The sequence below is a fragment of the Anabrus simplex genome, chromosome 2, assembly GCF_040414725.1.
Source record: "Anabrus simplex isolate iqAnaSimp1 chromosome 2, ASM4041472v1, whole genome shotgun sequence".
In the NCBI taxonomy this organism is placed as follows: Eukaryota; Metazoa; Arthropoda; class Insecta; order Orthoptera; family Tettigoniidae; genus Anabrus; species Anabrus simplex.
In genome coordinates this window covers 956,804,408-956,817,035 of record NC_090266.1, presented here as the reverse complement: position 1 = coordinate 956,817,035, position 12,628 = coordinate 956,804,408, and the positions used below count along the sequence as shown (strand labels likewise).

At 37.2% G+C, this 12,628-nt stretch overlaps 1 protein-coding gene across 1 annotated transcript in view; it reads left to right on the top strand.

Moving 5' to 3' along the window:
• Nucleotides 1-12,628, top strand: part of LOC136864575 (lethal(3)malignant brain tumor-like protein 3) — a 399,309-nt gene that overhangs the window by 193,117 nt on the left and 193,564 nt on the right. The window contains exon 10 of the mRNA XM_067141757.2: nt 5,085-5,129. Coding sequence (XP_066997858.2) covers nt 5,085-5,129 — 45 coding nt within the window. The remainder of the gene's footprint in view (nt 1-5,084; nt 5,130-12,628) is intronic.

Genomic DNA, 12,628 nt, shown 5'->3' with positions numbered 1-12,628 from the left:
GATTATGGCTGATTATGTGCCACTGGTTCAAAGCTGTGGGTTAGTGTGTCAACAATTTTGAGTTTGTAGAAGTGGTAGTAAAGTTTGTGATCCCAAAGGGGGATGATAATCTTGTTGTTTTGCCCCTCAAAACAACAATCACTACTGTCACAATCCTGAAAAGGTTTTTTTTCTATTAAGGAAGCAGAAGAAGTGTTGAGCTGAAGTAGCCTCCAAGAAATTTGAAGAGGACTAGTATAATATTATTGGTTTTACATCCCACTAACTACTTTGGCAGTGTGTAGAGACACAGATGTGCCAGTTAATCTACTGACACAAGGCTGGCTTATTTGAGTACCTTCAGAGACCACCAGGCTGAGCTGGGATCCAACCTACCAGTTCTAGTTCAGAAGGCCAGCGTTGTACTGTCTGATAGTGATGGGCAATGCTCTCACTTGAAACTCTCGAGACTGACGTCACAGGTCTCGAGACTCTCGCGAGAATCTCGAGACCAATTCTCCTGTATTGCGAGCTGTGCGTCGTCGCAGTAACTACGAGTGTAAGCTTGATAGTATATCAACAACAATTGTCATATGGATGTGTGTGTGCCAATAAATGTTACTAAAAGCCTGGGAGAGTACTGCGTTTTGAACTGTGAGCCCCTTAATACCATTAACGAAAGTGAAAATTTAATGCCAGTACAGTATCTTAAATTGTTCACAACTTATTTGAGGTGGACATCTTAGCTGAATAACCCTGTATAATTTGTAAATAACTGTAGATAGGATGTACACCTACTTGGATACTAGAGGCGTGCATTATTCGAACTGGAGATGAGGAAAGGTATGCTTTGCTACATATGCAACCCCCGTTACATATGAGTGGAACGTGTAATCTAAAATGCCCAATTTTGCTCCAATTCTCTCAGCAGGGGTGATGGGCAACGCTCTCAAGACCGATTCTCATGTGCTGCGAGCTGTGCGACGTCCCAGTAACTACGAGTGTAAGCTTGATAGTTATCATTAGCAGTTCTCATATGGACACGTGTGTGACGATAAATTTTGTCAAAAGCCTAGGAAAGCACTACATGTTGAACTATGAGCTCCTTAATACCATTAACGAAAGTGAAGACAGAATGCCAGTATCTTAAACTGTTCACAAGTTATTTCAAGTGAACTTCTTATCTTAATAACTGGTATAATGTGTTAATAACTGTTATTAGGATGTAAACCTACCTGGATGCCTCACAATCGTCGGCAGGGTACCATCTTGTGATTCAGACCGGGCCAGAGGTGTTCTGTGACTTCTGTGACCATTCCTCCTTATGTGTTTTTAAGTGTCGGACCATCCCAGAAGTTTTTCTGCAGACGTATTTTACTTCTTTTGAATAAAAAAATACAGCGGGCTGTGCTATGTGGCATCTCTTCAAAATAACCGACATCCACGACTTACGTTGCATTTGGGACATCGTCTTCAAGTTGTCGCGTACAACTAGACACAATTACACATTGCACTGTCATATACCGAAGTACCTAAATATTATTATTATTATTATTAACAAATACATCGCAAATGGGACATATCCCGGTTGCAATTGTCACTAACGGTAGTGTAATAATAACCAGCATACTGATGTGGGCAAGTTTTCCTTCCTTCGTAAACAGGACCAAAATTTATTAGGATCAACCTATTCAATGCAATAGAATTTACAAAGTTAGGACTTACATCCTATTAAACTAAAATTTAAAGGGACATGTTTTGCCCTTTAAAAGGGCATCATCAGCCTTTTTACACTCATACTCAAATATAAAAATCAGGATCCTGATTGTCATGGTAAAAAATATAAAATGAGAATATAAGATTAGAGTGAAATTATACAATGTGAGAAATTGTTATGAGTTCTTAAATTTGTAACATGTAAAGATTCTCTTCCGGTATCAAATCCTTTAAGATGATGATTAATGCTAGTGTAAAGTGAAAAAATTAAAAGCTGTAAATGACGGACACTGAATTTGTAATTTTCTTGTGGGTTTAGAATGTTAAACTTGTAGTATTTCTTCTAATATTTTCTCTTCATGGAATTGCTTGTTGTACTGTTGTTGTCGTCGTCGTCGTCGTTGTTGTTGTTGTTGTTGTTGTTGTTGTTGTTGTTGTTGGGTAGGTTTGTTTTAATTTAATATCACTTGTAGTGTTAAGCTAGTAGTACATTCAACCTATAGTATTTTTTTTGTTTTTTTTTTTTTTGTTTTGTTTGTTTCTTAGTTGCTTTACGTCGCACCGACACAGATAGGTCTTATGGCGACGATATAATATTGTAAGCCATAGTGTTAAGTAATGGAAATACTTAAGCTGTGTGTGAATTAGTGTATAATGATGCTGGATTTAGAAAGTTAAACTCGTAGCTAATAGCTTAACACTCATATGTGATGTGGATTGCCATAGTTGAATATATATACGATTTTTCACGATTTTACGCTAAGCTTTTAACATTCAAAGACCGAACATTACTACCTACTGGCCATGGGTACGTACTGCAAGGCGCAAGTACAGCTTGCAGAACCGTAGGTCGGTAATGTCTTTGAGGTTGAGCCAGAGGTACTCCTGAAGCCTGTGGTAATGTGATGAGGAGGGCCCACGTAAAATAAACGGTGGTTGGTTCGCGTGGATGTTGACGGGGTGGAAGGAGTACCTTTGGTTGTAGGGCTGTTTTGTCTTATGTAAAAAAAAAAACAAGGCATCACTGGAATGTGTGTTTAATTGATTGTACAGTTGAAGGTGTGCCGTAAAACTACCTCTGTCTACAATATTTATCCATTTATACAGGTGAAAAGTTATTTGTTGCCTAAAGGCAACAGTATGCAGTAGAGGGTTAAACTAGTAGTATTTCTTCTAATATTTTCTCTTCATGGAATTGTTTGTTGTACTCTTGTTGTTGTAGTTGTTGGGTAGGTTTGTTTTAATTTAATATCACTTGTAGTGTTAAGCTAGTAGTACATTCAACCTATAGTTTTTTTTTTTTTTTTTTTTTTCTTGTTTTTTTTTTTCTTTCTTAGTTGCTTTACGTCGCACCGACACAGATAGGTCTTATGGCAACAATATAGTATTGTAAGCCATAGTGTTAAGTAATGGAAATACTTAAGCTGTGTGTGAATTAGTGTATAATGATGCTGGATTTAGAAAGTTAAACTCGTAGTATTTCTTGTCATATTTTCTTTCGTTGTTGTTGTCGTTATAGTTGTAGGGTAATGATGGTTTAACTTCACTTTATTATAACTTGTAATGTTAAGCTAGTAGAAAGCTCAACCTGTAGTATTGTAAGCGGTAATGTTAAGCAGTGGAAATACTGAATTTGTGTATGATGATGCTGGATTTAGAATGTTAAATTAGTAGTACTTCTTGTAATATTTCCTTTCCATGGAATTGCTTGTTGTTGTTGTTGTTGTTGTTGTTGTTGTTGTTTAATTATGCTAACTTTACATATGACGTGAATACTCTATAACATTGTAAGGAATTATTTCCTTCGTCACCAAAATATCGGTAAACACTAGCAGTGGTCATAATATGATATTGAATGTGGGGTCTGATAACAATGTACACCTACCTGTCAAAAGAATTGGAGCAAACTCAAGCATTTTAGATTACACATTCCATTCATGCGTAATGGTGGTTGCATATGCAGCAGGGTGCATCTTGCCTCGTTTCGAGTTTGAATACTGCACGCCTCTAGTATCCAGGTACGTGTACCTACAGTAGCCGTCAGGTTCTGTACTTAAACCACTCATTCGTGTACCTACCAGTGCATACAATGCCAGAATGCGTATCCTTTATAATTATGTTATACTGCGTTAAAATAGACCTCGGTAGAAATGAACGCCCTAGTCGCTTGTTGATACGTATTTACGAAATGGAGAAGGCACGTGGTTGGCTATTTGCATACTCAGCACAAACAACGTTCAACTCCGACACCTGTAGGCCTAACGACACGCTGCTCGTCGCACAATGCGGGGACAACGCTCTCGAGATCTCTCAAAATTTCTCGCGAGAAATTGTGCCTGCGCCAGTCTTGAGAAATCTCGAGACCTCGTCTCGAGAAATCTCGAGACCTCGTCTCAGACTTCCCATCACTACTGTCTGAGCCACTTAGACCTGCAAAGAAAGAGGACTGCTGCTTCAAATTGTTTAAGTCAAACCATCTTTATGAACTTTTTAAAAAATTCTGGAAGAATACACAGAGTACAGTGTTAAATGCTCTGGGTTCCAACTAAAAGAACATTTGTGCTGTTTTCTGAGGAATTGAAATAATTGATGGAGCACTGATGCCAGAAGTCTCTGATATAGTTAAGTTGAAGAGTGTTTCAAAAATTAAAAGCATTTTAAGTTAAAATAGGCACATGCTTGTGGTCCAGGACCCATTGCTCCATATTTTGATTAAGTTTGTTCGAGGAACGTAAATTTCTCTGAGAAAGTGAACTATTGCATTATGGTAAGTATTGGTTTTTTTATATTGGTAATGTACAGAAAAAAATATACCACTTAATTTTTATTATAGAAATCTCATCAGATTGATGTTTATTATCAAATGTTTAGTGCATATTTTGGCATTTTTAAGACATATTTACATGCAGTTTTGAAATTTCCAAGTGCAGAAGTATCCTAAGCCTAGTAGTAAAGATAATCTTATTGTTTGTTTTTTGTTGTTGTGGAATGTTACTCTTTCTGCCCGCTGTCATAATACAAAATACATGTGATTGTTATATGGGAAGTACTGGCTAAATAATTATAATATACATAGTCATATAATTTACCAAACTACTAATGTTGTACCTATTCCCTGAAAATGGCCCACATTTTTTCTGAAGATCTGTTGAGAGTCCTAGGAATCATCTTTCATAGACCTTACTGTACTGAAATTGGAGAACACAGATGAAATCGTGATTTTCATAACCTACCTCGTCATGTTGTAAAATAGCAACGGTTTTCAGATAGAATTTGAGAATTGCATTCTCTTGAATCTGTTCAATGATTATCATTAAATATAATTTAAGTCTTCAATAATTTCAAATAAATGAATGAAAATGACGTTTAATTTGTATCTTTTATTTCAGTGAGAAAGTAGAGTTGCCCTCACCCGATCCTAAACAAAATCAACAGTGAGTATGAAGAGTTAAATTTTTCATTGAATGTAATATTAAGTTCATTGCAATTGTACTATTGCAAATCATTGAACATTATTACCTTATGGTGTATTCTCTGCATACTACTTCCTTTCTTATGAGTAGTCTTTTAGCTATTTCCTATTACTGAGTATAGAGAATCATATTTTAATGGAAGATGCCTGTTTCTGATATGGCCTAAAGGAAATGACTTTTTTTTCTTTTTGCTTTTTCTCATCATATGACCATTTGTACAAGTTTCAATAAACATTATTGATGTTTTCTTTTTCATGATATACATAGTTCGAAAATACAATACATAAGAAAAAGTCGCTTAATATCACAATCCTCTTTTTCCCATCAATTCCAACCAGTACCACATCACCTTTTCCTATACTCATACATGTTGATTTCTGGGGTCTCTGAATCAGTTGACTGTGATACTGTATTTATGTGAATAATCCCTGCTGTCTATTAATCCTCGCTCCTTAGGAGATAAATTTTGAAAAATGTTTTTCTTTTTGTATTTGTATAGCTTTGTTAAATATTAGTATTAAAAACCATGTGTATTACAGTATAATAAGTCCTAAAATTGTGAAGACACTTGTCACATCATAATCTTCAATAGTATATAAAATTATTAAGCAACCCTTTGCATTCTAATTTTCATTAGCATAGTCCATTGGCATTTCAAAATATACTGGCATCTGGTCTACATAACCAATTCATAAGAGTAAATACAAATTTCCCTGGTGAAAAACAAGAACAAATTTGTAGAAATTCACACTCTTTACTTTGAACAGTAGAACCTCAATAATTCGAAATCGGTTAATTCAAAATCTTGCCTAATTCAAAGCAGCTCTTGTTCCTGGAAACATGAGGTACGGTTTTGCATGTTATTTAAATCGTTTAATTTGAAATACAGATAATTTGTAATTCGAAGAACAATGTCGGTCCCGTGACCGAAATTCAGACTTTGAATTCGAAATTGCCTTTACATTTTGAAAAAAAAAAAGAAGTATTTTACAGAGTAACTTAATTCAAAATTTTTCCACGTCATGAAAGAACGCATCTTCCGGAACGTGCAGGGCAAGGTGCAGGGGTAACTTTGTGCACTTCCACCTACTTCGGCGTGTCTACAGTGTGCTTCATATCTGCTATGTTCGAACGGAATCGTAATTATTTTGTACTCGGTGTTTTAAGGAATACCACAATATCACTTAGCAGGCAGTGTGCAGATAGGTAGAATCCGCGAACACTTGCGATGCCCACAGTTGGCGAAAAAGCGTAGCTTATAGCCTATAATCAATTTGTACCCACCAAACAATATTGTCAATGCCGATGAAACTGCATTGTTTGTTTGTTTTATTTTTGTAAATGCTGAGGCCAAATGGACTTACTGCGTACTGTGTTGCTATGCAGTGCTCACTGCACACGGAAGCAAGACTTCCATCCACCATCATAGGAAAGTTCGAAATGCCACGATGCTTTAAGGGCGTCGAGCACTTTCCATGCCAGTACAAAGCATGTAAAAATGCAAACAGTACAGTAATCTAAAAGATAAAGCATTTGTACAGGGGAGCCAGCATAATTTTTCCTCGTCTTTGAATCGTGTTTTTCTTCCTTTTGTCACGTGAGGTTATGTTTGCCATTGTTTTATACAAGTGCATTATTTGAATAATGTAAATGCACCTTGTTGGATATATTTCTGAAATAGTGTTTTCCATGGCATTTGAAAAGTTTAAACTGAGAATCAAGGTGATTGCATGCATTAATGGGTCTTAGAAGTGCAATGGTGGGAAATCGTACAAGTATAGTCACTGTACTGTTGTAATGTGGATGAAAGCGAGAGACTTTCTCCCCTTGTTGCCGCAATGTTTTAAGGGCATCGGGTACTTTCCGTGCAAGCACAATGCATCTAAAATGCATAGAGTACAGTAATCCAATGAATAAAGCACTTGCACAGGGGAGCCAGTATAGATTTCTCCTCGTCTTTGAATCATGTTTTCTTTCTTCAGGGCTGCTGACATTGGGGTTCGAACCCACTATCTCCCGAATACTGGAGACTGGCTGCACTTAAGCGACTGCAGCTATCAAGCTCAGTCCTATTTCTTCTCATAGTAGTACTTAGTGAATTCTAAAGTCATATATCTGTTATCAATGGTTATGTTTCTGTTGCTTATTTCAGTGGTTTGCAGAGTCAAACCACAGCCTGAGTGGGAATACTGTTTCTTCAAAAGAAAGGCCTTTGCTGTCACTCCCCTTTCAATGGAATAGCAGAAAAGATGTGAATTGTACAGATAACTAGTCCTTGTATCAACTAAGCAATGTAATTTCAGCCCATCTTTTGCTGGTTTAGAGTGAATGGGCATTTTAAGTTTACACCTTCCCCAGAAACTGACAGGCATGTCTTCAGCAGTAGCATTTGTGCCTAAAATCGAGGCTTGTTCACAATTTCTATTAAATTTCGTTAGTTTTATTTGATATTGTCGCCACCGATCAGTCTCTTTACAGACATTCTGGTCTTTATCAGTTCAAAAGTAAATAAAACCTTTCACCTAATGTACCAAACCTAAATATTTTCCTTCCTGTGTAATCAGCATTAAAAAAATAAATCTGTTATCCTTATTATTGATTTAAAACTAAGCTGTACAAAAGTAGTCAGTGAATGCTGATTATTTAATGTTTCGTATCAGTTCTGTTTTCTTTGGCATAATTCTACCTGAATGTATCTAATTTCTTGTTTGTCCATCATTATTTTGTTGTCTACTATATCTTCACTAAAGTTGAAATGACGGGCAAAGACTCACCACCACGCGTCCGTTGCCTGGTTAAGGTCATGACCACTTCCTTCCCACTCCTAGCCCTTTCCTATCCCTTCATTGCTTCCTATCCCTGTCTGCATCAGTGTGACGTAAAGCAATTTATACACAATTTTGTTTCAAATATGTATCATTTTCCAGTCTTGCTGTGATTGAAATGAACGCTGATTTTAAATTCCATTTTTCTTCTATGAAGAATAACTATGCTGAACAGGTATCTAAAGGGAAATAAAAAATACCAAGTGTGAGAACGAGAAAAAATTCGAAGAAATAGAGTTATTAAATAAAATGCCAAAACGTGTACACACACACACTCTCTCTCTCTCTCTCTCTCTCTCAGATTATGTCCGCTGGGGAAGCAGCAGATGAGGGCAGGGGGAATGAGTTGAAGGGATAGGAGCAAACACGTTTCGATTTGTGTCAGGCGTGCTTGGTTGCTGATTAATATCTTTTTCGATTATTGTATCAACAAGAATATTAGTCTTATGGTGAATTTCATTCGATTTTTAATGTGAATATTTTCTAGAATGTTTAATAAAATTCCTGTATTGGCTACATGCAGGATATCTGTATCTTTATCTATAGATGAAAATGAGTAATTCTAATCTCTCATATGCTCACCCATACCAGAAAACTTCCTGTATTCAGCTGCATTAAAATTTTCATTACAATGTACTAGAACTACAAAGCAGCAGGAGAGAATCAATTGGTAGCAGAACTATAGAAGAATGCAAATAAACAAACCCTTCAAAATTCACATAAATATATCAGACATCTGGAGTACTGAAGAAATGCCTGAGGAATGGACTACAGCAATAATCCAGCCATTCCACACAAAAGGTGATAGCTCAAATCCCAGTAATTGTCAGGATATGTGTCTGCTTGATGTTACTTATAAGATTTTATCTAAAATTATATATACAAGAATTCAGAAACAATTTGACCAAGAACTGGGAGAACATCAGGGAGTATTTTGACCAGGATGAAGCTGTCCCGATCAAATCATCAGTCTTAAGTGCATCATGAAACACTATAAGGTTCAGAACAAGAGATTAATCATCACTTTTGTTGATTTCATAAAAGCTTAATGACGGTATTCATCGTGAGTGACTACTGAAAGTCCTTAAAGAATTAATTTACCCCAAAAACTCATCAGTCTTATTGGAATCACTCTTAAGAATACTAAGTCTAAAGTCATCTTTAGAGGTGAATTGTCTGAGCCATTTGAAGTCCACGTCTGAGCCATTTGAAATCTACACTGCACTTCGACAGGGAGATGGACTCTAGCCATTATTGTATAACTGTGCTCTGGAGAAAATCATGTAAGAATGGGTAAAGAAATGTCATTCAAACATCAAGATAAGCAGAATTATTAAACTTGATTTCCTAGCAGACGATATTGCATTACTAGCAAGTGGTGTGGAAGAAGCTAAATTTCGAATTGAAGAACTCGAGAAAATTGCTGCAAAAATCGGACTGCAAATCTTGTTAGTGGCATAGCAAACAACAACGAATTATTTTCATAAGTTCTAAGTTACACAAGATATGGTAACAAAATGTTGCACATACCTTAACAAAATCCTCTATTATCTCTGGAGGGTGTGGTAGCTAATGTCACACTTTCCTACGTGATTTTTTTTTTTTTTTGCTTTACATCGCACCAACACAGATAGTTCTTATGGCGACGATGGGATAGGAAAGGCTTAGGAATGGGAAGGAAGCGGCCGTGGCCTTAATTAAGGTACAGCCCCAGCCTTTGCCTGGTGTGAAAATGGGAAACCACGGAAAACAATCTTCAGGGTTGCCGACAGTGCGGTTCGAACCTAATATCCCCCAGATGCCAGCTCACAATTGCATGCTCCTAACCGCACGGCCAACTTGCCCTTTCCTAGGTGAGTGGGAACACCGCACTTTCCACAGAAATAGTGTGTTGCACTAATAATTTTAGTTTTGAAGCACACTTTGCACCTTCTTGAGGGGAACTGTACTTTGTTTGGTGGTGGAAACTTTAGGAGAATATTCTCTTTCCTCTACCCATCTAACCTAAATGGTGGATCATTGGCCGGTTCCCTTTTTGGCATCAAAATTGCAGGACATTAACTTCGAGCTGATGAAGTGGATGGTACTGTGATGATACAGATGTTGATTCCCATAGGGAACCTGAAATATTTGTTCCGAATGAGTAAATTTATAATACCAATATAATTGGTTTGCCATTGTCCGGTCCCAAGTCCGGAATGAGAAAGGAGGAGGGTTTGCTGGTCTGGCACCCAGCTGTAAAACTACCAACGCCGAGTGTAGGGCAGCGAGAAAGAGCCTGACTCCCTAAGGAGGCCAACGGCTTTGGGCGAATGAGCCCCTTTAGGTGGGCTGATGGTCCCCACAGTGGAGGAAATGCCACCAGAATCCATTATGCAGTATCTGTTCTCCAGGTTAGGGGCGGCTGCACAAGGCGTGTATACTCCAGAGGTTTTATTATTTATAAGTTTCATATTCCGTATTGATTGGATTCAATGGATTCAATAGACGAGAGAAGTGTCACCACCAACTGCTCTAAAATTAAACCCTATCTTGCTGTATATATAAATCTTACCTGACTACATCAACAGTTGAATTGCACAGTACTCAATTTTCAAATTTTACTGACAAGAGTTCTTATAACATACCAATACAAAGTATATTAGCCATAGAACATTCCCGATATTCAACTTAATCAACACAAGAACTACAAGAGGATTGAAGAATGAATGCAACGCAACATGAACTCAAATTTTAATAGACGTTTTTAAAATATACCATGTTTTAATGTGTTTAATGTGCTATATTTTTTAGTGTCTTATGATGTGGCATATATATTTTAATGTGTTTATGTACTCATGTCCATGCTCAATCAATAGGTTTTAGTTTATTCTAACCATCACCACTTTTAATCAGAGATATTTTAACACAACATACTGCAATATATTTTACTTCCATTTTTTTATCAGACATCCGGATGCTCTTACGTAACATCTTTGTAATTTTGAAACCGGTACTAGTGCAATAATTCATTCACAATAAATGTATTGATCGGTGGAACATTTTTCTTGTCTATTACATATACTCCAGAGGAGCAGCCTCATTATCACCTCACTGGATCACATCCAGAGTTGTAATTCGGGACCTAGTCCCATACAGGTGACATCTTGACAGTCAACCATGGAAGGTCTTTTAAGGAATACTCCACCGGCTGAACCAAGAGTTCAGAGAAGGCAACATTTGGATACGGTGGGCTGCCACCTAAAAGATACCGTGAAGTCGGAGGGATGGAAATACCCCAGTACCTCATACACAAACGAGACAAAATCAAGAATCAAACCAAAGCAGATAACATACTTATCTACACAATATAAACTCACTCATGCAAACCGGTAAATTAAAAGTGATCACCGACATAATGGACCAACACAAAATTCTTGTCATGGGATTACAGGAAATTAGAAATACTGACCAGGATGCTTTGGAATCTCAAGGGTACAGACTTTATAAAGGTATACCCAGGAAGAGAGTGATGAAGAATATCCCACAATTTGGAACAGGGGTTTTGGTCAGCCTTAAAATAATAAACTCAGTTCAAGAATTCAAATCACAGTCTCCACGACTCTCAATGCTCACCTTAAAGGCATCTAATAAAATCTATACTATAATAAATGCCCATGCTCGCACTAGTGATAAAAACAACTCCTCAAAAGACCATGAGGAAACAGAAGAATTTTGGGACCTATTGGACCAGACCATAGATAACATCCCCAAACACCGTATTAAATTATTAATAGGCGACTTCAACGCTCAACTAGGCAGAGAAAGAAAATACCGTGACATCATTGGAAAATGGCCAGCACACAAGAAAACAAATAAAAATGAAGAGAGACTAGTTGACCTGTGTAGAAACCATAATTTAATCTCAAAATCTACCTGTTTTAAGAGGAAACCTCAAAAACTCAAAACATGGAAACACCCTGACTACACTAAAGGAGAAGTGCGGCCAGTATCCAGTATTCGGGAGATAGTAGGTTCGAACCCCACTATCGGCAGCCCTGAAGATGGTTTTCCGTGGTTTCCCATTTTCACGCCAGGCAAATGCTGGGGCTGTACCTTAATTAAGGCCACGGCTGCTTCCTTCCCACTCCTAGCCCTTTCCTGTCCCATCGTCGCCGTAAGACCTATCTGTGTTGGTGCGACGTAAAACAACTAGCAAAAAATAAATAAATAAACCACTAAAGGAGAATGGCAACTGGATCACATCTACATGGACAAATACCACCACAAAGAGATCTACAACGTCAAAGTCCTCCGAAGAATAGACACAGGTTCAGATCACTATATAATTAAAATTGAAATTTAACTCACTCCCCAGAGGAGACAGCAAGAGCAAGCCCTTAAAACTAAAAGAAAAATAGATCCTACCCAGTTATTGAACAACAAAAACAACTGAAAAAATAAAAATCACAGATAAACTTGAAGACTTAGTACACAGCCTTAAACAAATTGCAGAAGACCTGGTTCCAATTAAACCACGTAAAAAACACCAATGGTGGAACAGTGGATATCCTGTCAAAATCTAGTAAAACAGGGAATAAAAACTACCCAAGTCTTAAGAAGAATACAAAGACAACATTATAAGGACACACTGCA